A 25,267-nucleotide genomic window follows, 5' to 3' on the forward strand; every position below is an offset into this window, starting at 1 on the left:
GCCAGGCTGAGCAACCTGTTCTAGAGGGAGGTGGAACTGGATTATTCTAAAGGTCCCTTCAAACCCAAACCATTGTATGATGCTATGAATATTGGGATTTCTCCGCTATGTCAGAAGACCCCATTTACATTAAATATCTTGACCACACACTCTCTAAGCTTGGTGATTACTCTTGTACATAGAAAAATGATGCGGAACCCATCAAAGTAGGACACTTGCTTTTGATTTTTTTTTTTTTTTTTTTAAAGAAACCTTTAACTATTGTTATTCTTTAGCATGTATGCTTAGGGTTTGTTTTTCATTTTGGCTGGGGACTAGCACCATTCATTTCCTTCAAATTTTAAAGTAATGATTTACTGTTAGCATCAACAAGACACAGTATAAACTGCTGTAAATCCTGCTTCAGACAACATATGCTGCCTCTGAGATAAAGAGTATTCTGATGAAGAGACACATTCCAATATAGGAGATGAAATTTAATTATATGGAATTCCATATTTGTACTGTAGTATTTCAGTCAGCACAATTATTAATAGAATGAACACTGCTCAGCAAAATTGCCACTTGTTAAAAAAGTATAAGAAAAGCCTTCCATTTTATTTTAGGATTTTGTTGTTCATTTTTTCCGTCTTTTTCTTCTAGTCAGACACAGAGTTCTGGGATAAAATGCAAGCAGAATGGGAAGAAATGGCTCGCAGGAACTGGATTTCAGAAAACCAGGAAGCACCAGGGCAAGTCACCATCTCTACAATTGAGAAGGTAACAACACAAAGTTATTTTCAAACAGTGCATCCTTCCCATGGAATTTTTAGATGAGCTTCAGCTGTTCGTGGGAGCCCAAGAAAACTCTTCTGGGATATGGAAGCTAATTTTACCCAGAAGAACTCATCCTCTTTAAATTGGCTCTGAGCAGGATAAGATTTGAGAGAGGACCATAGCGAGAATACATTTAGGCATGCAGAGTGTGTGAATTCAGCCAAACGGATGCAAAGTAAACTGCTGGAGTCTGGATACTTTCGAAGAGAGCCACTCAAGGAAGAGCACCAAATACTAAAAAAATCCAGACAGTCACACTGGAACACTCTTCTTCATTCCCTTCCTTGTATGTTTTAATTAAACATATATTACGTAGCTGATGTTAGCATATGTTCTTTACACCGCAGTGGCATGAAGAGAAAAAAGAAAAAAAATTAAAAAAAAAGACCAAAAAACCCCCAAAACACCCAAATTCAACTCAGGCACCTGAAACACTATTCTTTGTCTTGAAAATTAATTGAAGATTCCAAGATATTAACCAAACAGAGATGAGGTTGCAGGCACTGCAGGGAGTCAGCCTCTTGGTATGTGCTCTTTATCAGGAATTGGACATACTGGGCTCATGATAGGTTCAATTCTGCTGCTATTGCAGTGTGAGCTGTTGCCATTATCTTTGACACCCAACGTAAGTATCATTAAGCATGACTTCAGTGATCCAGTAAATATACAGAGAGAACAAATATAAATGGCCAGTGACGTTTGTTTTTGCAGTTTGTGTAATTTAAATTTTATGGGGTAGCTCATTCATTTTTTTCATAGAAAAAATATTTACGTCCTGTTAGAATACACTGAATAATTTGATTTTGTAGTTGCTATCCCTTACTACAGGGCTCAACATGGGTCTCTTCATTCTCTTCTCCAGGGATATTATTTCCATACAGAAAATCCTTTCAAAGACTGGCCAGGTGCTTTTGAGGAAGGACTGAAAAAAATGAAAGAAGGTGACCTGCCCGTTACAATTTTGTACCTGGAGGCTGCTATTCTACAAGAGCCCAATGATGCAGAGGTATTCATCCTTGTGCCTTTTGTTGACAAAGGAAAGGGGACTCCCTTTAGCATACGAAGATGGAATGGTTTCATGACCCAAAGCTTTGCTAATCATGACTGACTGAAACAGCTTGAGCAATATGGTGGTTCTGGAATAACACATGCTTTGAAATAGATAATGGTGAGCTTTTCATAAGATGAGAATCTATTTTTGAAGTTATAGAATTACCAAATTGTCATTCAAAAGCATTGAAGAGAGACAATATTTGAAATGTTTCTTTTCTTTTCCTGATGTTTTCAACCTATTAAACACTACCATTAAAAAAGATAAAAATTTGATTTAACAAGAATTCTAAGATTTTTCTTAAAATTGTATCATTTTCCACAATATTAATGAAACCTGAAAAATATTTACAATGTAAGTATACAGATCTCTCTGAATCTATTGCTACAGTTAAGTAAGCAGCAGTGTTTCAAAAAGCAGAGATAATTCCTAGACCCTCAAGAATCCCTTAAACATACATAACTTAATCATTGTTGTTCAGTGTTTTCTGTAATAGTCTAGCAATGTTTAAAATGTACAGTAACTCACACTTGAGAAACCAGAATGTGTTTATACACTGACAAAATACCTTTGCATCAACTGATTATAAATATTATCATGCTCAAAGGCATTCAGAACTGCATTGATTAGCACTATTGGTCTGTACACTGTAGAAAAAAAAACCTGTAATCACTGCTGAACAGATCCATCCTTCTCTCTGTTGGAAGTGATACGAGGTATAACTGTTTACACTTGGGTCTACATAACAAAATAAGATGATGATTATTTTTGCAGGCCTGGCAGTTCCTGGGCATAACACAGGCAGAGAATGAAAATGAGCAAGCAGCCATTGTCGCCCTCCAAAGGTAGATAATTGCTAAATTATTAATGAGTATTGGGTAATGGAGACCTAGGTATATTTAACTTCGTACTTGTCTTGTAACTTGAACCATTTATTTAATTAAGTAAAGCATTGACATGGGTGTAGAAATCTTCCCAGTGACAACTGAGGGTTGGTTAGACTTTCTATTTTATGAAATAAGAACAATATTTAATGTAATAATGCAATTAGTTGCACTGAAGAAAAGTTGCATGGTCTGATAAACACAAGTTAGGCATAATGCAAATAAAGTACCTTTTTGATATTCTAGCCACTTAGCATTTTTTCTGTTGTCCTTTAACAAAGAGGTTTTTTTTTTTTAATTAGAATGAACCCCCTGCAGCTGCTGAATACTAATGTGAGCATATTTATTGGTTGATAGAGATAGAATCACCTTATATTTGCATGTAAAAGCCAGTTCCAGAATATTAGTATTATTATTACTTCCTCTAGTGGGTTTTCATGTTTCCACTTGAAAAAGTACCCTCTCAAAATTCAATTGCGTTAGCAGTGTTAACCATCAGATATCACCTGGGGATGCTCTATCTCACTTATATGTAACTTTCCATTTTACCTAAACAGAAAACCAAGGGGTTGCCTGATATAGAACTCGTCTATTCCCTCAGTTTTAAACCAGGAGTGACGTTCCAAAAGTCAACCGGATTTTGTATTCAGTTCCTGATACACAGATGTAAAAAGACTACTCCAGTTGGCTGGCTCTAGCATTATCAAAGAATTACTGAGAATTTAGTATTTGTGAGATGATTCACAGGAAAGTGATTTTTGTCTTCAAAATACTTTTTTGCAGAGCTGAAAACCATATTAAACTATTTGCAGGAATTCAAGTTAAACTTTTTGTTTGCTAGACAGAAAACATAAAACCAAACTACCCACTCAACTTATTCATAATGAAATGGATGAGAACATTACCTGTGTGCACGTATTTATGTACATACATGTGTGTATGCACAGGTACGTGCACGTATAAATGCATAGCGTGCTTATCACGTAACAGTAAGACAGAGCCCCTTCTTTGAAAACATTGTTGGATAGATCTTACTTGTTTAAGTGACTTATTTATTTACAGGGATTATTTTGGAAGAACTCAAGAATTGTGGTCGGCTAAAAAAACAAAACAAAACAAACAAACAAAAACCTCAACATTTTTATTTTCTGCCTAGGTGCTTGGAACTGCAACCAAATAACCTAAAAGCTCTGATGGCACTAGCTGTAAGTTATACTAACACAGGCCATCAACAGGAAGCCTACCAAGCTCTAAGAAACTGGATAAAGCAAAATCCGAAGTACAAGTATATAGCAAAAAGCAAAAAAGGGTCCCCAGCACTTACCAGGAGAATGTCTAAGACATCAGATGAAAGGTAAATGTAGTTAAATCCTGCTGGTTGAAATGTAATGACCACTGCAAACCACGGTTTGTGCTGTGCCCTTGATGTGTAGAAGTCCAGCACGTTGCCTGTGATGGAAATGCAGAAACTAAATGTCCATAGAGGCAGGGGTACAAAACAAACAGTACGTTCAGGTTAGGGACTGTGGACTATGTTATTCCATCCATGGAAGTTCACAAACTGCAAGCAAAAGACATGTATTGCTTCAAGTCCCATAACTTTCTACTAATCTTATTTACACTGTCTGCAGCTTCTTTATTACCACATCCTCATTCTACTGCTTCCAAATTCATGCCAGGCTTCTATCGCTCTACATGTGTGTTCTTCCCACTGTTCATCAAATTTCCTATATCCCAACCAAGCCACTAGAATCCAGGAACGTCAGCCATTTTGCCATGGGACATGGCTTCAGTTCACTGAATATATTCGGGAGGTAGCATCTGCTTGTTTAAAACTCATTCTGTTTTTAAACAAAGAGACAATACAGTTATTTTATCTGTCTCTAGCCCAGCATACTGTAATGGGAGCTGGCAACCATTTTAAATAACAAAAGAAATCATGAGTTGGCAGCCCTTCATCATGTTTTCATGAGGCCAATAAATTAATCTCTCTGAAGTTTGAAATTCATAATAAATTCATTAAAGGCATAAACACCATTTATAGAACCAAAACACTAGTGCTATCTCACTGCATATCATTTTGAAGACAGGCCTCATGTTTTTCCCTTATCACTAACAAGCCTCACGTTGATGAGATAAGCTAAAATGTAATATGCAAGTTCAGTTTAATTTCTAAGTGTGTTGCTCTACTCTGGCCTCATCACCCAGAGCTGCCAGTATGGTTTTATGAAGCCTACACCAGATATAGCAGATGGAAATTTTGCCATCCATCTTCAGGGGTCTTGGCTAGTCGTTCACAGCTCCAAAAATGGCTACTCTTTTTACAACTGAGAAACCCACCTAATTTCATTAGCTTTAATAAGCATTCATGTTTTCTTACTTAGATTCATAGCTTCACTTTGACTTCATTTCATAAGTAAACTTTTGTACTGCAGAAATGAGTTTGCAACAGGACTGGGAAGCATATCTCTGCTACGATTGAGCTGAAGCAGCTTATTTTCAAGTTCATCACTTCTGAAACATCAAGTACAAAAATTATGATTTCTAGCTATGCAAAGAACTATAAGATGCAACTTCATGATATTTTTCACTGTCATTTAGCTCATTACTTGAAGAAGTAAAGGATTTATACCTGGAGGCTGCTCACCAGAATGGTGACATGATAGACCCTGACTTGCAGACAGGACTTGGAGTTCTTTTCCACCTGAATGGAGAATTTAACAGAGCAATAGATGCATTTAGTGCTGCTTTAACTGTTCGGCCAGAGGTACATTTTATGCTTTTCTATTTTTAAGAATTTAGTTTCACAGTTTTCTTCCTCCCTTCTTGATCAGACCAACATTAATGAGATGCTGCTTCGGTCATTAAAATTTTAACTCTTGAAAGAGGAGTGTTAATTATCAGACAGCCCCATTTAGAAGTAGACTTACACGTGTCTGATTTTTAGCTGTATAATGACTAATTATTTAAAGTTGCCTGTAATCATGAGTCAGAACCTTCCATTCTGTATCAACGAAGAGAGTATATGATACTGTTATTTTCTGCAGTCCTCCTTACGTTGCAAAGATGAGCTACTATGCCCCCTATTGGCACCTACAGTAGAGAATTCATTTTCTCACCAGGACTATACGCTATGGAACCGTCTTGGAGCAACCCTGGCAAATGGGGACCGAAGCGAAGAAGCTGTTGAGGCCTACACACGTGCTTTAGAAATACAACCTGGCTTCATTAGGTCCAGATACAATTTAGGCATAAGCTGTATCAACCTAGGAGCATACAGGTAAGTTACAAAAAGTGTAAACAAGAGTCAGGGATCATATCTACCAAGTGAAAATTCATTTTCTAGATGGAGTTATTTAAGAAAAAAATTAGAATACAGTTTAATTATCTCAGCTAATATAGATATATATATATATGTATATTTTCTAAAGCACTAATAAATGAGTAATATTTTGTTTATATCCATAAAACCTACATAACAGAACTACTGAATTTAAAAACTGAAATGCTCCATTCAGCAAGCTGCTTAAGCATTTTTTCCAGCTCTAAGTGCAAGTAGCCTTATCATAATCCATGGGATTGTTCTCACACTTAAACTCAGTCCTGTGTTACAGAGCTTTTCTAAAAGAAAATATAAAAGACTGTATTTATAAGGGAAACTTAAGTTAAAATGCTTACTGTAGTTAACATTGTCAAAACTACCTTTAATACAATCTTTAGGAACCATAGGTTTAGATTATAGGGGTCCTTACTGTCAGCCTAGGACATTTAATATGAAAGAGATCTATACAGCAATAAAGCTTACAAATAGAGTAAGGTCTGGAGTACTACAAGTCACAGCCACTCGTTTAAAGAAAAATCAAACAAGAGTAACACAAAAAGGCCAGTGAAGAGCATTTACAAAAATACACTCAATACTAGAATGGTATTTCCTAAAGTTTTTTGCTATTCATTAAGCAAATTACATCTTTCTTTTCTCTTCTTTCCTGCAGAGAGGCTGTCAGCAATTTTCTCACTGCTCTCAGTTTGCAAAGGAAGAGCAGGAATCAACAGCAGGTTCCCCATCCTGCTCTATCAGGCAATATTTGGGCAGCACTTCGTATTGCTCTGTCTATGATGGACCAGCCAGAACTATTTCAAGCTGCCAATGTGGGAGATCTAGACATTCTATTAAGAGCTTTTAATCTAGAGCCGTAATACAAAGTATCCACACATTAAGTTATATTTAGGAAGCAGAGAACTCTTTTATTACTCATCTCAAAATGACCACAATTCAAAAAAGATCACGGTTGTAGATCAGTAGGGGAATTCTCTCAGATGTTATTCAGAAAGGAAAAGTTCAAAAGCACAAAATATTCTAAATATGCTCAGTCTCAAAGGATCCAAATGAGCACCAGCTGATCTGACAAAGCCCTGAATTAGATGAATATCTTCATCCCATGCAAGCTCTCTCTCTCTATATACATATATATACACACACACAACTATACAAAGAAATACATGAAAAACAAACCTAGATAATTATTATCACACATTAAAATAGCAAGCAACGCATCCAAGGAACCTGATTAGCAGCTCATCACACTATGCCGACATCGCTTTGCCATGCAACATAAGTTCTTCATCCTCTGCTTTCTTTGAAATATCTTTTCAAAGTCCATCTTTAACATAGCTCTGAAAACAGATGCATGAAAAATGGATGTATTTTATTTTGAATGTATTTATTATTCGGTATTCAAGAAAATCTTTGCTTCTGAAGGTACCTTGATTAATTTGGGCCAAGGTTGATGTAAACCATGTGTGATATTCATGGGAACACTGTACATGGAGGTCTATGAGATTAGACCATGTATATATTGAAAGGACAGCTGCTGCAAGTAGAAGCAGTAATTTGCACTAGAATTGTTGCTGTTTAAACCAGCTACCCCCGATCGTGGACAGAGAATGTCTGCTTCAAAGGAGCTCACAGCAGGATCTGTCAATGTATACTTATGCACTTTAATCTTTCTTTTTGTAAAATTGTGCTATGATTTACTTTTATTTTAATTACTAAGTACAGAATATACAGGATAGCCTTGTTGGCATAAAGGACCAAATATCATTTCCTGAAATGTGATAAGAGGGTTTTCAAAATTCTTATGTTTAAATGATGCAAATACAATATAAACTGCAATATCTATTAGTTTATTCTATTATGCATCAGGTACTACATATGCATGCGTGTGCATGCACATATTATGTGTATTATATCATTCAAAACATATTAAGCCACAGAGCACTTTTGCAAATAAAGAAAAGTCTTCATAGGAGCTCATACCTGCAAAGCATGCTCAAGGGAAAGTTTTTGCTGAAACGTATCCTCTATTTAATGCTTGTATGATCAGGACTGAGATTCAATCCTGCTGTTGTGGCAAACAGTATCAAAAAGTTTCAGTGACACCTATGACAGCAAGCTAAATGCTTAGATAACATCAGTACTTCTAGCTACTTAAAAATATATATGCATATCATTTTAATTTTTCCCCGCTTGGATGAATGGGGAACAGAATTGAGGGATGGGGCTGCGCTGTTACACAACAAATGGACTGATTTTGGTACAGTGCAAACAGGCTTAGCTTGAGATAAATGTATCAATCAAATACAGGAACATGCATATTTCTAAGGGGAGTCATTTTCAGTTATTGGTATTTTTACTTTTTTCCTAAGCAGTGGAAAAAAGAAATACAATTGGATGGCTACTGCACTGATTCGTGGTCAGGGATGTGAGGTGTAGGATTGCTACTTGAGTGTTATGAAGTGGATAAGCAGCACATTTCCTGTAAACAGCACTGAAGACAACAACAAAGCAGAACAACTGAATCAACTGCTTAAGAAAAAAAAAAAATCACATGCACAAATCACAGAAAGAATCTCTATGGGAACTGGCAGTTTCACCACTATGAGCTTAAGTTCCTTGCAGCTGTCTGTTATTTTGAGCAGCCACTTAAAGGAAAACTCCATCTCAGTTAGTGCAATCGCTGCATCTAATTACTAATGCAATTGGTTAAAATAATTGTTTCTTATAAAAAAATAAGAGGCTTACCTCTCATTCATGCCTGCAGAATAGAGGTGCTGAAACAGCTACAAGAATTTATTCATAGTGCTCTATTAGTTCCTTGTTTATATACATTCCTATTTATCTATCAAGCATTTAATGACATTATTTCTTCCATTTTCTCTAAGGACTGGTTATCAAAGACTGCCTGGGAATGACATTTCAGCTAAGCATGCTGCTGTACGCATATCTGCTGACAACAGTTTGCTCTTTGCTTTGACAGCGATGTGTGATGACAGCCCTGTATCGATAAGGCAGAGCAGAAGGTGCACTGCAATTGAATCTGGGAAGTGATAGGAGGGAAGGGAGGCAGCTTTGAGAAGAGATCATAACACAAAGGCATATGTGCTTAGATTGTTTGATGCCCTACCATCACGCGAGTCCTTCTAGAATATCCGCTGTGCTGTAGGATAATAGGGATTACCCAGAGGAATGAGCTGCTCAAGAATTATATTTTTATACCTTTCAAATAAAAAAAACTCAAGTCAGAAAGACAAGGAACATTTGCTGTTGATGACAGTTCACTAGACCTCTCTTTTTTTCCTCTAGCACATGTAGGATGAACATAGAAATTTTGTTAGGAAAACCTGTCGGGCAGCCTCTGTGCCAGACTTCCCTACGCTCAGCAGCTCCTGGTACTTCTAGGTTCAGTGCTGTGCATGCCCCAGTATTCTGGGCCTTACTGTCCTTCAGCCCCCACCAAACACTGCCAGTGCACAGGACAGGACTCCACATGGCTCTGGTCTGACCTCCTCATGGTTAAAGAGGTTGCAGCATATTAACACCTTGAGAAAGAAATGCAGCCATTGTAATTCCAACCAGGCACGAGGCAGGATAAATAAGGCTGCTGAGCAGTAGCAGATTGAGTTTGAGGCTGAGAGACAGGAAATCTGGATCTTCTTCTCATTGCTTCCTGTGAGTTCCCCCCAGTCAACATCTCCTCCTATCCCCTACTCATCCAGGTGTGCAGGGAAGGAAGGGCAGCCAGCCAGTGTGCACTGCAGAATTGCACAAAGGTAAAGGAATGCTGCTGTCTCACAGACTGTGTGAGTAGGGTCACCCACGTAAATTCAGAGAAGGCAATGCAAGGATCTGAGCAACCATATACAAGTAAGGAAGCAGTTCTACTTAAAGACTAGAAATTTCAGCAGAGATGAGACCCTGAGACACTCCAGGGTCACAACAGCACAGCACCTACAGGCTGATGCTAAATTAGTGCTGTGATATTTTATCATCACCTCCCACTCCTGCTTCCCCTTCTTGTTACTCCCTTCTTTCTCCAGAGGTAATGTATCACTGCCAGGTAATTGATTCCAAGCTTTTGAGTCATCCCTCTGTTTTATATATTTCACACAAGTAAGAAGCACTTCCCTAACCCAAGCTTGTGAACTGTCCCTCGCCTCTGCAAAGATTTATGAGTATTTATAACAAGTCTGATCCATGAAGCTGCTGAACACTCAAAGTCTGTGGTCTTTGCATGATTAGCTCAAATGCAGTTACCAGATGAGGGCTGCCCTCTGATACCACTGCACGCGCTGAACAGTAACCAGAATAAAAGGGATTATTTACAGAGTGAGGCTTTACAATGAAAGCAATAGGCTCATTTCTTGCTGATCTTTTTAAACTGTAATGACTCTAATACCCTTGTTGCAATAGACTGGTTTATGTTTGTTTAAAGTGTGGATTTGATCTCTAGGTAAATACAAACATATCTGTATGTAATGATATTTTCTTAAGATCTGTTAAATCAGAGCACTTCTGCAACTATCCAAGAGGAGGTTCCAATAATGCTAAACCTCGTATGACAATATTGCATGCAACTACACTAACAAATAACTGTACTGAAATATTAATACAAAGCATGTGGTGCTGCTACCTGAGTATATGTTTAGAGAATGCATGCAGAGGGCGCACACATAGGGTATTTTTAATCTATTAATCAATATCTTCTGTGGGATGTTTTAAAAGCGCTTTGCATCTGCCAAATCCAAGACTGAGTTCAGGTTATTTGGAACAGTTCAAACAAAACACAGAGCACTTTTTAAACCTCAACCGCAGAAATCACCTGTCCGTCAGGTGGGCAGGAGGATCTCAGCAGCACCAACAGCTCAGCCAGGTGATCCTACCAACATTTGTAGAGCACAGGCCTCCATGTCAGGAATAATAACCAATGAATTACCGGCAGCCAGGGGCCTAAATCATTGTCTGTCAGGGCCAGTGAGAATAGGGACTGTCACACAGATAGGCTGTAGGTCTCTCTTACCTGAAAATGCGTCTGCAAAATGAGACATATGAGTTACTTCACATAATAACCTGCACATTTAAAGAGATTTCTGCTCAGCAGTGTTGTCAATTTTGCAGTCTGTACAGTGAATCTATGTTGCAAGTGCTTACAATACTGAGCATTTACAGATAGAAGCGGCAGGAAAATGCACTGCACGTTGTGAAAATAACTGGTGGTTCAGGCCATATGCAGTACAGCATTATCTATTATTCAAATCTCAGCATAGACTAGAAATCAGATTACTTCATTATAGTTCTATTTCTGGACTGCTAAAATATATCAGAGACAAGAGTACCATGCATGAAATGACCACTGATGCTTTGAACAAACCTAAGCAAAAGGAAAAAACGAGCATGCCACAGAACCCACAGAAGGTGTCAGAGCCTCAGCCCACAAGCAATAGGTACTATGCACGGGAGAGAGACGGAAGGAATACTAAGCTGTAACTTTACAAATGCTTGCACATGGTGACAGCAAGCTTGCATGGTCAAGACTTAATGTGCTTTGATCTTTTTTTTTCCCCCTTCCACATTTACAGACTGTCACTGACATTGGCTAGAACTTTAATTTAAACAGCCTTTTTAATATCAGCAATTATTGTAAATTCAGAAAAATCAAAACATTTATAAATATATTTTATATATCAGAGTATAACATATTTAAAGTAAAATACAACTATATAGTTTTGAAAGGCATTCTGTGCAGCTGCTTCTATATGCTGTAAACTGTTTGAAAACCTTTGCAATCTTGCATTCGTTTCTTTGGCTTTATTTTTAAGCCAACATACAAGACAGAAAAGACTGTAGGGTTGGCAGATACTTTCACCTGGGCTATCTGAAGAGCCCTGCTGCTGTGCAGACTTGCGTGGTTCACTTCACATTTCCTGTTGGTGGGCAAGTGTATGTGCAAGGCACCGCAGCGAGGTGGATGCGGAGGTGGGAGTTCAGCCCTACTCCTGAATGTTTACATTCCATTACAAAGGTCCATACAGACTCAAACAGAGTCTGAGTCTGCAAGAACGTATGGAGTTTTAAAAAGAAAATGTTTCTTATGACAAATAACTCACCTCTCTATTCCCAGTGCATTATCAGCTGTGTACAATATTAAACACAGAACTGTAGTTTACTGATGCTTTAATTTGTTGTTCCCTTGCACTGCTCTTTAAAATAGTTGACTTTTGAAGAAATATATTATTATGTGCTTATTGGATGTGTTAAATTTATTAAGCTCATAATTACTATTTGCAGAGCACCACTTAATGTAGTATTTTTGTACTGTAATGGAAGCATGCCTTCCTTGGGTTCTTTTCCACATAATAAATTGTATTTATTTATCTGTATTTATATCTGTGCAATTTTTAAATATGTTTTAAAAAATAAAACTTTGTCTGTGGCTTCAAATATTTCCCAATCGCCTCTCAATTTGTCGATGGTTTTGATTTCAATTACTTGAAATGAAAGGAGGGACCTCTCCAAGAGAAACAAAGGATTTTCAATCCAAGGCTTCTTTCCTTTGTTTATGATGTAGCTGTGCTTCTCTGCATAAACATTAAGCCTAGAAGATGTGGGTTTTTTCCTTACCAGAAGATTTTTAATTAATTCATCAAGTTGCTCTGATTTTTTTTTTTTAATTACTGTCATTCATTTTTATTTTTAAATATTTCAATTATACTTACAACTAGAATTCACAGCAGCTGAGGACTGGACCAAAGGGTTCTGCACATATGCTCTGTATGAGGAAAATGGAAAAAAAAAGTATGAGAATTTTTCCTGAAGATTATGCAACTACACACTTCAAAATAAAAGCAGAAGTAATGTTATGGCACAGTCCTCCTGGAGGGAAAGAAGAATAAACAAGCAAACACCAAAGCCAACTTTAAGTGATTGACAGACTTGCAGAGGAATGGCTTTTTGCGAATGGTTTTGCTATAGGAGACTGATGTAAACAGAGATGTGAGACAAATGAACACAGATTCCTGTGTCCTGCTGTGGACAGAGCAGCTGTGACAGTTACAGCAGAGGGCCACTAAGAAACAAAGTTAGAATGGATCTGAATACCTGCTGGCACAGCCAGTGGACACGTAGGACAGGCCAGAAAAACAAAACAAAGCTAGCAAACAAAAAAAGCAGACAAAAGCAGACAAACAAAAGGACAACAAACAGGAGATAGAGCCACAGTTTGCCTGTTGAAGGAAACCTCTTGTCAGAAAAGTCAGCTGGCTGCCTGTAGCTTAAGCAGCCTTTCCTTACAGAAGAAAAGGGAACAGACGAAAAACTCACAAACTCTTAAGTTGAAAGTAGTTGTGCTCTTGACAACAGTGTGTTTTGCCAGGAGATGTTAAGGTTCGTTTTTGTTGCTCAAATGTACCAACAAATAAGCAACAGTGCCCATTAGTTATGTGCTCCACAGCACAGACCAGGGACACAGCACTGCAGTCCTGAAGGCAAAGCAAGAGAGTGGCTGGGAGAAAATCCTACATACAGAGTGCTAAAAACTAAAAACACCTTTAAGGACACTGACAGTATAACAACTTAGTGCACACCAGCTGTCGGACATGCACTGTCTCTGGTATGGTTACAGCACTCATCTTTCATCACAGCAATCAGTGCCATGCCTATCCATGTCAAGCCTGTGGCATACCTGAGAGACAGAGAGGTTATTTCCCACTCTTGTGAGGGGGAGTAGAGCATAGAGGTGGTATTCACCTGTCTGTTACTTAATATTGCCTTCTCCAAACAATCTGCAGAAATCAGCAGGCACAGTTCCTGCACAGTAAATTACCACGTGAAGTCTCAACAGGGCCCTAAATTCTGCCCCTCAGCTTGCAGGAGGAACCACATTCCCTCACCTTGTTCCAGTTGCTGCAAGTGGTAACAGGGGTGCAAGCAGCCTGCCGTGGTCACAGTGGGCATCTGTGAGAAAAAGAACCAACAAATCATTACATTTGGACTTCCAGGGTTGAACTGTCTTTACCTTTCTTGTCATCACTCAGTGCTTAACGTGGCCCCGACTTCCACATCAGAAAACGCCACTTAAGACCTGGAAGGTTTACCTCTCACATCTCCTCTGGCTCCTGGCCCCATGATCCTGTGAAAAGATGAAAGGGTCACCATCCATCCGTCTCCTTCCTGTATCTACCAAAGATCCCAGTGGTCGTGCTGCTATGCAAATTCCTTATGTAAAAGGAAAAAAAACTTCTGCTTTATTGATCAGCAGGTCAAATTCCAAAATGAATACGAGGAATTACAGATCAAGATAAAGCTATGATTGAACAGCAGGGTCCTGGGTGAAATGGTGGCAGAAGTTCATGAGGAAGAGTGCTAACCCTTGTGCTCAAAGAATGCCAACTGACTTAAAAAGTACAAGAAATTAAACTTAGTTTAAATCTTATTTTCTGGTGTTGTCATGTCTTACACTCACCCAGGACCTGGGTTTTTTCGTTTGCTTCTTTAGAGGAGATCCATTTATTTATCTGTTGCCATCCAGAGAATTGCCACGAGTCACAAGAGATCAAGCCCCTAACAAAGTCCTGTTCCCTATGCAGGTTTTTATGTAACACACCAAACATCACCACAGAAAGTAAGAAAAGAGGCAGCATCAAAACATTCTTGGTCTGCTCCTCTTGAGTTTGGACAGGAGAGAAAGAAAGAATCCACACAGCCACAAGATGTGAGAATATTTCTTTTTAATTTAAAACAGTTGCAACAATATCATTCACAACCTTTCTCATCTCAAATACTCTCAAAAACATTAACAGTGCTTCAAGCAAACAACTCTGAATGGTGCAAAGTCAACCAGTACAGACACTTCCAGGATACAACAGTAAAACCTCTTAAGAGTGAATAGAAATCAGAAGCTGATCTCAGCTATTAAGGTAGGAAGGGATACAGGAAAAGAATAAAAAGTGATGTCTAGTTACATATTTTGCATAGTCTTTCAATGCATGAAAACAGCAAAGATAAAAATGGCTGCTGCCAGGATTGAAAACAAAAGGAATGGAGATGCTTCCAAAACAGTTCAGTGAACTCCAGCTGCATCCGTGTTCAGAATGTGCACAACTCAGTGCAAGCTGCCTGAGACCGAGAAACTGCGCTGATTCTGGTTTCAGTTACGCCACTGCCAGTCAGAAGCAATGCCACTGAACCCAACAGAATTACAAGTGGAAAGAGTCCAGAAATATCTGGACTTGTTTTTAAAGCACAGCATTGAATAAATTAATTTTTATCTTAATTGTGTCGGCTAGGAGGATTAAAAAAGACGTAGTGTCTATGAGTGTTTTGGACACTGGAGATTGTGACTCAGAGTAAGAGCTGTACTGGATCCTGCATGCTGCTAGGAATAAACTAAAAGAACCAAGTTGACTTTCTCTCCTTTCTACTGCCCCAACCTAAACATACCATACAAAAAGGTAAAAATCTATTAAAAAAATATCAGCACTATTTGCTGCCAAGTCCTGGTTTGCCATAATTCTCAGGTCAGATTGTCTCAAGCAGCTCACAGCGATTGTTCCTCCCACACGCTTTCCTACGAAGCTCTCAGCACACCCATCCCCGCAGCAGCCTCTGCAGTACCCAGACACACAGTTTCCACATCAGTCACCACCCAACTTGTGCACAGAGACCTGGCCCAACACAATTAATTGCACAGAAATTCTAGCATGCAAAGCAATCCTGGCCTCATAAAATTAGTCACCTATTCCTTACAGCCCGTTTGATTGTGGCTTCTGCATGCTGAGGTTAAAAGTGAATAAATGCACCTCTCCCCCATTATGCTGGTGAGTCAGGAGTTCACATCCTGCTCCTCCAAACCATGATGTTCCCATACATATCCCACCATAAAATGGAAACAGCTTAACCGTTCATCTGGAAAAGGAGGGAATCCATTTCCCAAAGTAATAAGAGAATACCTCAGACAGCCAACTACCTGAATGTATTATCAAGTGCTACATTTCAGCAGGACTGTAAGCCTTTCCCACAAATTGCTCCCCGCACTTCTGACCCACTCACCAGGTTAGGAAGGCAGTACACAGGAGTGCTCAGCTGAAGAGAACTTCAGAAGCCGAGGTGCTACCCTTCATCTGTCACAGCCAGATAATAGCTCTTCCCTTTCATCTACCAAATCATTTATCACCCGCCAGCTTCCTAAAAACCCCCAGCTTTCAGTGTGCCCCATGCTAACTGAAACCAGTATCAGTTCCAAAGCCACTTCTGATCTGGGATGCACCAGACAAATCGTTTGTCAGAGTCCAAGCTCCATCCTTAATCCTGTGAGATCAGCCATATTTCCAGTTTAATAATGAACACGGTAACAACTCTATTGGCTTTTACTTACCCAGGGTCTCTAAATAAAAGGTAATGGCCACCAGCTCTTGGCAGTTTATAAATAGCCCTTTAAGATCATGAGGCAAAAGGGAAGCTGTTGTGTTGAACATTTCTTGGGATATAACTAGGCATTAAAAAACAAAAGAAAAAAGCCTTTTGTCCTTTTTCACTGCCAGAATGAAAAAGAACAAATATAGATACAAGAATGTTTTGTTCTTTCACTTTAAATAGAAGATGTTTCACTGCATAATTTCCTGATCCCATTTTGAAACCTGGCATTTTCTGGTGACATACACAAATATTCACAAAACCTTGAAGAAGGAAAAAAAAATTACTGGTAGGTTTGATTTTGTCCAGAATTGGTGCCACAGTAACTACAAAGCAGCAGAAGCTCATAGGAGCCACTTAGTAAGGTGCTGGAGCATTGTTCTTTTGTGTCAATGGGAGCACTTAATGGAGGAAGCTTCCCCAGCAATTAGGCACCACTTCCAATTCGCAGAATTACTACACTGTGATTTCTTTCATCATCTTTGAAGATCAGAAACTGACTCAAAACATTGTTTTTTGGTTCTGCATGAGGCCGTATGATCTGAGGGAGAATTCTCTTCCCTCAAAAGCTAGAAGAAATGCTCATAACCAGATTTTTAATTGGGGCTCTCTTCTGCTGCTTGAATTTTGGTATTAAATTTGCAGACACTACAGAGAAAACAATGACAGCTCAGCAGGCAAGTTGGCTGGGTTTTTTTTGAACCTTCCCATTTATTATGAAGGCTCAAATAAGGTACAAAGCAACTCCATCAACCATCTCTAAGCAGCGTTTAATACACATATGAACCTTTGGTAGTTTTTTGGAATCACAAAAAGAATCACATTCACCACTGTATTTTTTCTAGAATAAATGTTTTAAATTACAGTTTGAAAACCAACATATATATTCTTGCCTGTGCTGCAAACCGAAACAACAACAAAAAACACCAAACCAAAACAAAAGGGCAGGAAAGGCCAGCCCCTACCTACCCACTCCTTCATCCCTGCCAGAGATTTAAAAACCCCTTCTTCTGAAGGTATCTGTTCAAGAAATCAGATTATTGGCATGTTTGCAAGTTTCAAAAAATCTCAAACTAGGTATGTATTGCTCTTGTTTTTGAAATGGAGGAGGGAAGGAGAGAAGGGTAAATGGATAAAAATCCCCCACATGTGGATAGAAATCAATAATTAAGAAACCTTTAGCAGAAATAATTGCACTGCAAGTACTTTGTCAGGGAGTTGATTTCAGCTGGGATGTGAGTGATTGACATGCAATTTCTTCCAGAAATAAGAATGGGACATTAACTCCTTCATAAGAAAATCAAACAAAAACTGATAGGCTTAATTTTCTTGGGAGTACGCTACTTAATTTTACGGTCAGAAAAACTGCTGCTTTTAGCAACTTGTAATCTTGAATCTGTTGGAAGAACTTGCAAAACAGTCTAGAGATGATGGAGAAACCTACCTCTGTAAAAACAAAATCCTCTCTTTGGCAGAAACGTACAGGGCACTGACATCTCCATTGATTTCTTAGGCTTATGCATCAAAAACACAAACCAAAACACTGTAAGACTGAATTCCAACAGCTACAACTGTAGCTGGCTTTTCTCACTGTAATGAAAATAATCTCAAATAAGACATTCTGCTTTGTAGAATACATCCCCTCCCTCCAACTTTTAACATGATATAATTTCCCTAAGTAGTCAGGAATATGGTTGAAAACAGTGGCTCCTAGTTACCAAAGATGCAAATGTGTCTTCATGGTCTTCAATAGATGTGTTGACTGGAGTGGAGTGGGCTGAACTGGTTTGGTTTTGTCCCATCCTGAAACTTCTATTTTCTCCATATGCTAGCTGCAAACTCCACCAGTAATCTGCATGGTCTTAAGGTATCCTTTAAGGTGAATAAATTTAAAACAAGGTACTATACATCACCTGATAGAAATTTTTCCCTCTAACACTTAAGAAGGCATCAAATGACTTTTTAAATTAACTATAAACATCCCATGTTTTCCTTTGCTTTTTGGTAGTCCAAGGGCTAGGGGTCTTCTGTTGATTTTTTTTTCCTTGGATGCTTTTTTTGGCAGGTTAAAAAGGCTTACGGCTTCTTAAGGCCAGATAATACATTTGAGGTCTAACTTGGTATCCTGTGGTAAAAATAGATGTAGCCCAGATCTTTGGGAGGTCGTTCTGAGGCACAGACTCTAAGGTCATTGTAGATCACCCATCTGAAATAAAAACAAGATGGATTACGTTCAGTGTGAATAAAAATCATCAGAAGTTTATCAGGGGACTTCTCAGATACAAATCTAAATTTGAGCATAGTAACAAGAACAAAAGACCAGATAAACAGCTAAAGCAGTTTTACTGGTGATATCAGGAACTGAAAAGGAAGAAGGATGTGCAGAGGAACTTGTATTTACGGTTTTAATGAAGGAAAAAACATGAATTTATGAGATCAAAAAATGAGAGCCTAAGAAAACCAGAGCCAAGATCAGTACCGCAGTACTAGCGATACCTACACTAGTATCAGCCCACAGTCTGATGGGCTTCAATCAATAAGAAGGAAGAGGAAGTTGAGAGAAGTTCAGATAAATGAAGTCAGGTACAGAACTGATGCCCCCAAACGAACAGAGACTTCGAAAATAAGGACAGGACAGCCAATGGTACATTTCAACATAGATCTCAACTGTAACAGAAGTTGACTCATCACATCTACAGTCTGCAGCAAAATCAGAAACAATCTCTTTGGTGAGATATGCCTACATAATAAAAATGATACAAGTCATGAATACACAACCTGCTCTGAACAGATACATATTTCAAAGAAAACATTTGCTCAGGCTTGCACATCTCTCTCTCCCAATTCCACTCACCTTCCTTCTTTTTTGAGATGACAAACATAGTGACCACTCATTGTGGATGTTCCCATGTGGCTGATGAACCCAAACAGCTCGTACCCTGTTTAGCAAATACAAATGAGAGCATAAGTCTGTCATTGCTAGCTCTGCAATAAGAATACGGAGGAAAGTTTTTTCATTTTAATCCCAGAGGATCACCTGAGCACTCCTAACTCAGACACTGCATCTCTAAATGCAGTTTCTGTTAAGACTGCAGCATATGCTTGGTTTAACTACTGCTGAAATTCACTGTCAAACATCAAAACAATCCAAGTCGAACCCACATACGTCTCTGCACATACACAGCAGGGCTGTGATCACAGCTCCGGAAAGGGAAAACAGCAGATTTATTCCCAGTTCCCAGAAAGCACCACAGAAGTGCTAGATAAGTTAACTCTGCATGCAAATGTACAAATGTGATCAAAGATCCCCTCTAAATCAAACAAAAAAAACAGAAGTTCCAAATTTCAGTAGCCCATAAAAGGACAGGAAAGAAACCTCTTCCTCTAATACAAAGGACTACTTTTGTACATAGAACCTCTGGAGAACTCATCATTAGTTCTTGCTCCCCACCCATTCAAGCCATTCACCCATATTACCATCAGAAATAAAAGGGTACCTTATTTCAGGATATTGCATAAGGACACAGACCTGGATTTTGGTGGAGAGGGCTTTCTAAAGCCATTTTACAGTACCATGTTGCTTATTAGCCTTTATAGGCTGAGTGCCTGAAATCCTAAGTACCACAAAAAACAGTTATTCCAAATTTTTTTCTTTTTTAAAACTTAATGGTAAATCAATGGTTCCCATATCTCTGTGAGACTTAAGGCTGGACTTCATAATATTAAAAACAAGGAAATGAATACTCACAGTAATGGCGACCACAGAAACAAAATTAATATATAATTTTTTCCATAAGATCACTACACTCAAGCTTAGAAGGACAAGTTTAGAACATACAACAGTTATTAGAGTAAGTTACTAAAGACCCCTCAAAAATTGTGTATCTTAGAATCACTGAGCTTTTGCACTCAGTGCTGTTACACTTAAAACCAGTTTTCTAGCTGTTTCACAACTTTGATTGCTGTACATTAGCTCCACCTTGTGGTTTATTTAGCAGTAGCATGACTGAGAATCTCAAAGAAAAAAAGCACCCAAAAGATGACAGCAAAGTACGCACAGGACACCAATTTTACCTGCCACATTAGTATAAGGAGCTTGGTTGAAAGGATTGTATCAATCCCATTCTCCAAGCACCAGATTATACAGCAGAACAGAAACTCAGGTCTGCAACAGCTGTGTAATCTCTGGGATGCTCAGCTTTCGAACATCTAAACATTCTAGCTTGTCCTAGACCAGGCCAGGCAAGACTTTTAGCAACAAGAAACTTGGACTCTGGTTGTTCAGAGTCCAGGGAAAGTTTACTGAGCAAACAATGCCCACAGAACTTATACCCAAAAACAGACTCGGACCCAGAAGCAGAAATAAATTGTACAGATCACATCCAAAAAACATAAGCACTTTCTAAACAGAGAAGAGCTATATGGATGGTGTAGGCATGACACAACAACACAATAGCCACCTCTAAGCTGAAGGAAAACTTACTTCCAGGCCCATCTTTGATCCTGGGTCCCTCTGATCTTGCCTCTGCAAGGATATTCGCATTTGTATGGTTCTCCAAATCCATCACGTTCAAAGCAGGCTCCCCATCTTCCTCCTCTAATTCAGGGTGGCTGAAGATCCATTCCAGTGCACGCTCCAAGTTATTGTTCTGTGAGAGAAACAAGTAAAAGAACATCTGTTAATATGCTCTCTAGAATCATTCTACCACTCTCACACTGGTCTTTGAACTGAGTAGGATCATAGGCCACAGCACTGAAAACTTGATGATGCACGCATGGTCTTCAGACATTCTGATTGTTTCTCAGCAGATATTTGTTCACATTTTAACGTTATGTGAAACACGCAAGTCACCTTCCCCACTTTAACCCAGTCAAGTCATGCATCCTAGACTCTGCTAGAATAGTTCTACACACATCATCCACTAGCTTAATTTTTATATGCATATTTCACAGGCATCTGACCATGCATATGTTCACACAAAGCACACAGTATCAAATAAAACCCAAATGGTACCAATGGAACTCACTGTTGCCTTCAGAGCTTGAATTGCTAAGCTCCTTTGGAAGCCCATGGAAATGATGATGGAGACCATCTCTTCAGGAGGTTGATTATCCAATCCAACAGCCCCTAAGCCAGCCACACCACTGGAAGCAGCTCCTCCAAACACAGGTACAACCAATGGCTCAGCAAAGTCTGGAAGAAGCAAATATTCATCATTCTTTCTTTTGCTGCCCCTGAACTGGAAAGTCAACAATACACACAAACAAACAGGACTTTAAAAGCGGTCCAGAAATCAGCATACAGTGCGTTTCACTTGCCCAGCTGGGTCATGGAGGCATGGAAAGACTTAAAAACAAGCTGAACATGCATATCACAAAATATCTAACTTGACAATCTCATGCTGAGCAGGCTGGAACAACTGGATGCATCATAAAAGCGAAACAACTGCAAGAAAGTAGCCAAGACTGATATAGAAGCAATGATGACATCAGAAGAGTAGACAGGCAGGCTGAGATACATATAGTTCTAAGATAAACGGATTCCGCAACTGATATATTTCAGTTAAACCCATGTAAAACTCATTCCCCATTTCCACAAGCAACTGAAAAGTCCACAACGAAATGAGAACTTAAATCAAATCAGGATTTCCCTGGCAAGGGACTGCTCAAGTATACTCAGAACCAAATGACAGGCTCAAACTTTTCATGGCTGAAATACAGGAAGTAGAGAGTATCTAGCAGCCATGTCCATCAGTAGATAGACCCAAGTTCAAAGTATAGCATGAATGCTCTAATCTGAACTAGAGAAGGCTAATATGGAAGAAAAGTATCCAGACAACAGGGCTCTCTATACTTTTGATCACAAGTCATCCTTCCCTTTTTCAACACAGACCTAGCCAAAGGGTGGAAAACAGAGACGTCCTACACCATCAGTGAGGACAAGACACAGTGCTCTTGATGTAATTTAGGATTGTTGCCTTCTTTCTGCATATCCTAGGATCAGCTTAGGAAAATTCACTCACACCTCCAGGTTTCCTTGGGTGGGGAAGTTTCTCTGTTGCACATTTCAAAATTTCAACTGACTGCTAGAATACACAATCAGAAGCTGAACTTCACTTACACCTTCCAGTCACTGACCTGGCTCTTCCATATGTGCAATGATCCAGTTGAAAGCCACTTCAGCACCCAGGTTGCCTGTATAGTACACAGCTTTCCGACATGCTTCCAAAGGAAAACCCATCTCTGCCAGTTGCATAACCGAAGACTCATCAATATCTAGAGCTGCAAGAAAGGTTCTTCTAGTATACTAAGTCTAATTTAATTCATTTTGTAGTATTTCTTATTGTTATTCATGGTGCCACATACTATAACACATGCTGCTAGGATTTTAGTACTGCAATAAACCCACATCCATTAGAAAACAGCCTTGTATAAAGCATTATAGTATTTATTATGGACTTACTGGTAATCTTTTGTCTCAGCAATCTGCATAGGTCCTTAAATCTTGATGATTTCCTACAGGATTTTATTTGTAAATAAAATCACCACTGAATTTCAAGGGGTGGAAAAGTTAGATGCTGAGCAAAGCTAGAGAAGGCCATTAAAAGCGGCCTACGATTTTAAGTAGCTTACCCTCTTTCAGATAGCATTTCTGGTTCCTTCATGCTGCAAATCAGACCTGAAATAAGTCTCTATTAAGATTGCAGTAAATTAAATTTAGAGGTATAGCAGATTAATAAATGAAAGTAACAACTAGATCCTTTTTCTTTAACAAGAGATTATATAAAACATGAAGGAACTTTCACACTTAGAGAGGTACTGCTTGGCATTCAGCATAGTCAATTGTTAATTTAAGGCTCTATCCAAGGAATCTGCATCTCATCTCATACATTTGTAAATATATTTAAAACCTAAAAGATCCCCCAGTTCCTAAAAATAAAGGTATTGGTATAAAAGAGTAGCAACTTCCTTTCAACAAACACTTGTGCATTTGAAGTTAAAATGCTGTAAAACAGTGCAGCTGAGTTAACACCTTCCAATCTGATAATAATCATATTTCATTACACACATGCACATCACATTTCATGTACTAAATGGCTGCAGATAGAACAGTAGCTCATCAGCTACACTGATGCTACTACAGAGTCCGAGGAGTCCTGCATACATGCAAGTTCTCAACAAGTACAGAAGTCAAATGCTAGGTAATAGAAGCATGCAGGTCAAATCTCCAAGCATCACTCTATGTACAGAGAAGCCATTCACTGAACAAAAGCATGGTAAATTAATAAGCAATTGAGATATCAGCCTGACAAAAATGAGATACATACACTCCACAAAATTGTTCATCATACGATCTGAAAAAAAAGAAAAGGGGGGGGGAATGGAGAAAAAGAGAGATAAAATGAAGGATTATATGAAGGCTAAGCAGGTTCATATGGGGAAAAAAAAATTGTTGTTTGTTTTTTAATTTTCTTTATGTCATAAAAACATTATAGGCAGAAAATGATCATCCTTCTACCCCAGATATTTTGTCTTTAATTAGACCTGGGACATTTCTCAGACAATTCAGAACAAAGAGCCTCTAGTACTATAAAATCAGCAGGAAATGACTGGCAGCTGACCTAAACCAACTTAAGAAAGAATCTAATCTGTTATAAACAAAGTTCTGTCATCCAAACATGCTAAAACTAAGTCACTTCATTAAACAAGAGGATAGATAAAACGAATAGATTTTGGTAAAGAAGACAGAAGTCAAAATCAAAACCTCCAGAGAGCTGAATTTTGACAAAGCATTTATCTGACACTGTTTCAGGTACTAGGTTTTTTGTTTCATGGAGAATATCAGGAGAACAAAAAGTCAGTACCTTTTGGGTCTTCGGGAATGATAATGGGAGGAGCAATGTCAGGAAGTTCCTCTTCTCCTGGCTGGAGGCCCATGGCTCGAAGGTGGCTGATATCTAAGAAATCTGGCATGTCTATCGAAACATCTGCAGAAGCAGAGAAATGAGTTAAGCTTATGAACCCAGCAAAATTACCTCAGAGAGCAACCAACTCCCACAGAAAAAGGAGTCTGTGCACGCAACCCACCGACAGCCAAGATAACTCCACATATGCTAGCTTAATTTGACGAAAATAAAAACAAGTAAAATAATGATAAAAAGAATTTGTTTAGGATCAAGTAATCCTTAGGATACAACCTGAGACTGAAACCAGGTCCTTGTTACAGAGGAAAATGCACATACACCTTATGGGTTGCCTTGGATAGAATGAGAAATAGGTAAGTATGAAAAGCACATACCAAGCTTTTTGGGTATCCAGTCAAGGCCAAAGGTGAACTTCTTAATCTGCACCACTAAGTACTGAGGAAATGAAGCAAAACGAGAAGTCCTAGGAAGCACAAGAAATTCAGTTCAGTGAAGCAAGGCAACGAAATCAAAAGCAGCACAGATTTCAGTACCTCAAGAATACTGAGATAAGCATCTCTAGGCCTGAGTGAGATTAATAACGACAGATTTTATCAGCGTGAGAACTTAAATTTCACAGAAAACTTTTCAAGAAGCACGATAACTTTATATACATCTGTACCTTGAACATTATATGTACTTGAATATTATATGTATTCTCCTTCTCCATGCTCCCATTTTCCCCACACTTACAATCCTGAACATTTGCTTTCCTTTGTCTTCTGTTTACACAACATCCCTTCCCCCAATTCACCTTACTCTGGGTAAAATACAATACAGGAGCTGGGATGGGACAGAACCAGGA

General features: G+C 38.7%; 2 protein-coding genes across 7 annotated transcripts in view; one reads left to right on the forward strand and one right to left on the reverse strand.

The window, feature by feature from the left end:
- The window catches only part of PEX5L (peroxisomal biogenesis factor 5 like), a 95,299-nt gene extending 82,770 nt beyond the window's left edge, over positions 1 to 12,529 (forward strand). For all 6 annotated transcript variants that reach the window (XM_046898855.1, XM_004943451.5, XM_004943454.5 and 3 more), the window contains 7 exons: positions 643 to 759; positions 1,679 to 1,822; positions 2,642 to 2,712; positions 3,908 to 4,105; positions 5,353 to 5,518; positions 5,874 to 6,031; positions 6,744 to 12,529. In XM_046898855.1, the coding sequence (XP_046754811.1) occupies positions 643 to 759; positions 1,679 to 1,822; positions 2,642 to 2,712; positions 3,908 to 4,105; positions 5,353 to 5,518; positions 5,874 to 6,031; positions 6,744 to 6,948 (1,059 nt within the window). In that variant the 3' untranslated portion in view covers positions 6,949 to 12,529. The remainder of the gene's footprint in view (positions 1 to 642; positions 760 to 1,678; positions 1,823 to 2,641; positions 2,713 to 3,907; positions 4,106 to 5,352; positions 5,519 to 5,873; positions 6,032 to 6,743) is intronic.
- Positions 12,530 to 18,554: 6,025 nt separating this feature from the next.
- The window catches only part of USP13 (ubiquitin specific peptidase 13), a 40,808-nt gene continuing 34,095 nt past the window's right edge, over positions 18,555 to 25,267 (reverse strand). Inside the window, exons 14-21 of the mRNA NM_001305103.2 lie at positions 24,798 to 24,886; positions 24,364 to 24,486; positions 23,827 to 23,853; positions 22,637 to 22,780; positions 21,526 to 21,692; positions 20,982 to 21,147; positions 19,353 to 19,437; positions 18,555 to 18,704 (exon numbers count right to left, since the gene is read on the reverse strand). Of these exons, the coding sequence (NP_001292032.2) occupies positions 18,611 to 18,704; positions 19,353 to 19,437; positions 20,982 to 21,147; positions 21,526 to 21,692; positions 22,637 to 22,780; positions 23,827 to 23,853; positions 24,364 to 24,486; positions 24,798 to 24,886 (895 nt within the window). The 3' untranslated portion in view covers positions 18,555 to 18,610. The remainder of the gene's footprint in view (positions 18,705 to 19,352; positions 19,438 to 20,981; positions 21,148 to 21,525; positions 21,693 to 22,636; positions 22,781 to 23,826; positions 23,854 to 24,363; positions 24,487 to 24,797; positions 24,887 to 25,267) is intronic.

Source organism: Gallus gallus, chromosome 9 (assembly GCF_016699485.2).
Source record: "Gallus gallus isolate bGalGal1 chromosome 9, bGalGal1.mat.broiler.GRCg7b, whole genome shotgun sequence".
Classification (NCBI taxonomy): domain Eukaryota; kingdom Metazoa; phylum Chordata; class Aves; order Galliformes; family Phasianidae; genus Gallus; species Gallus gallus.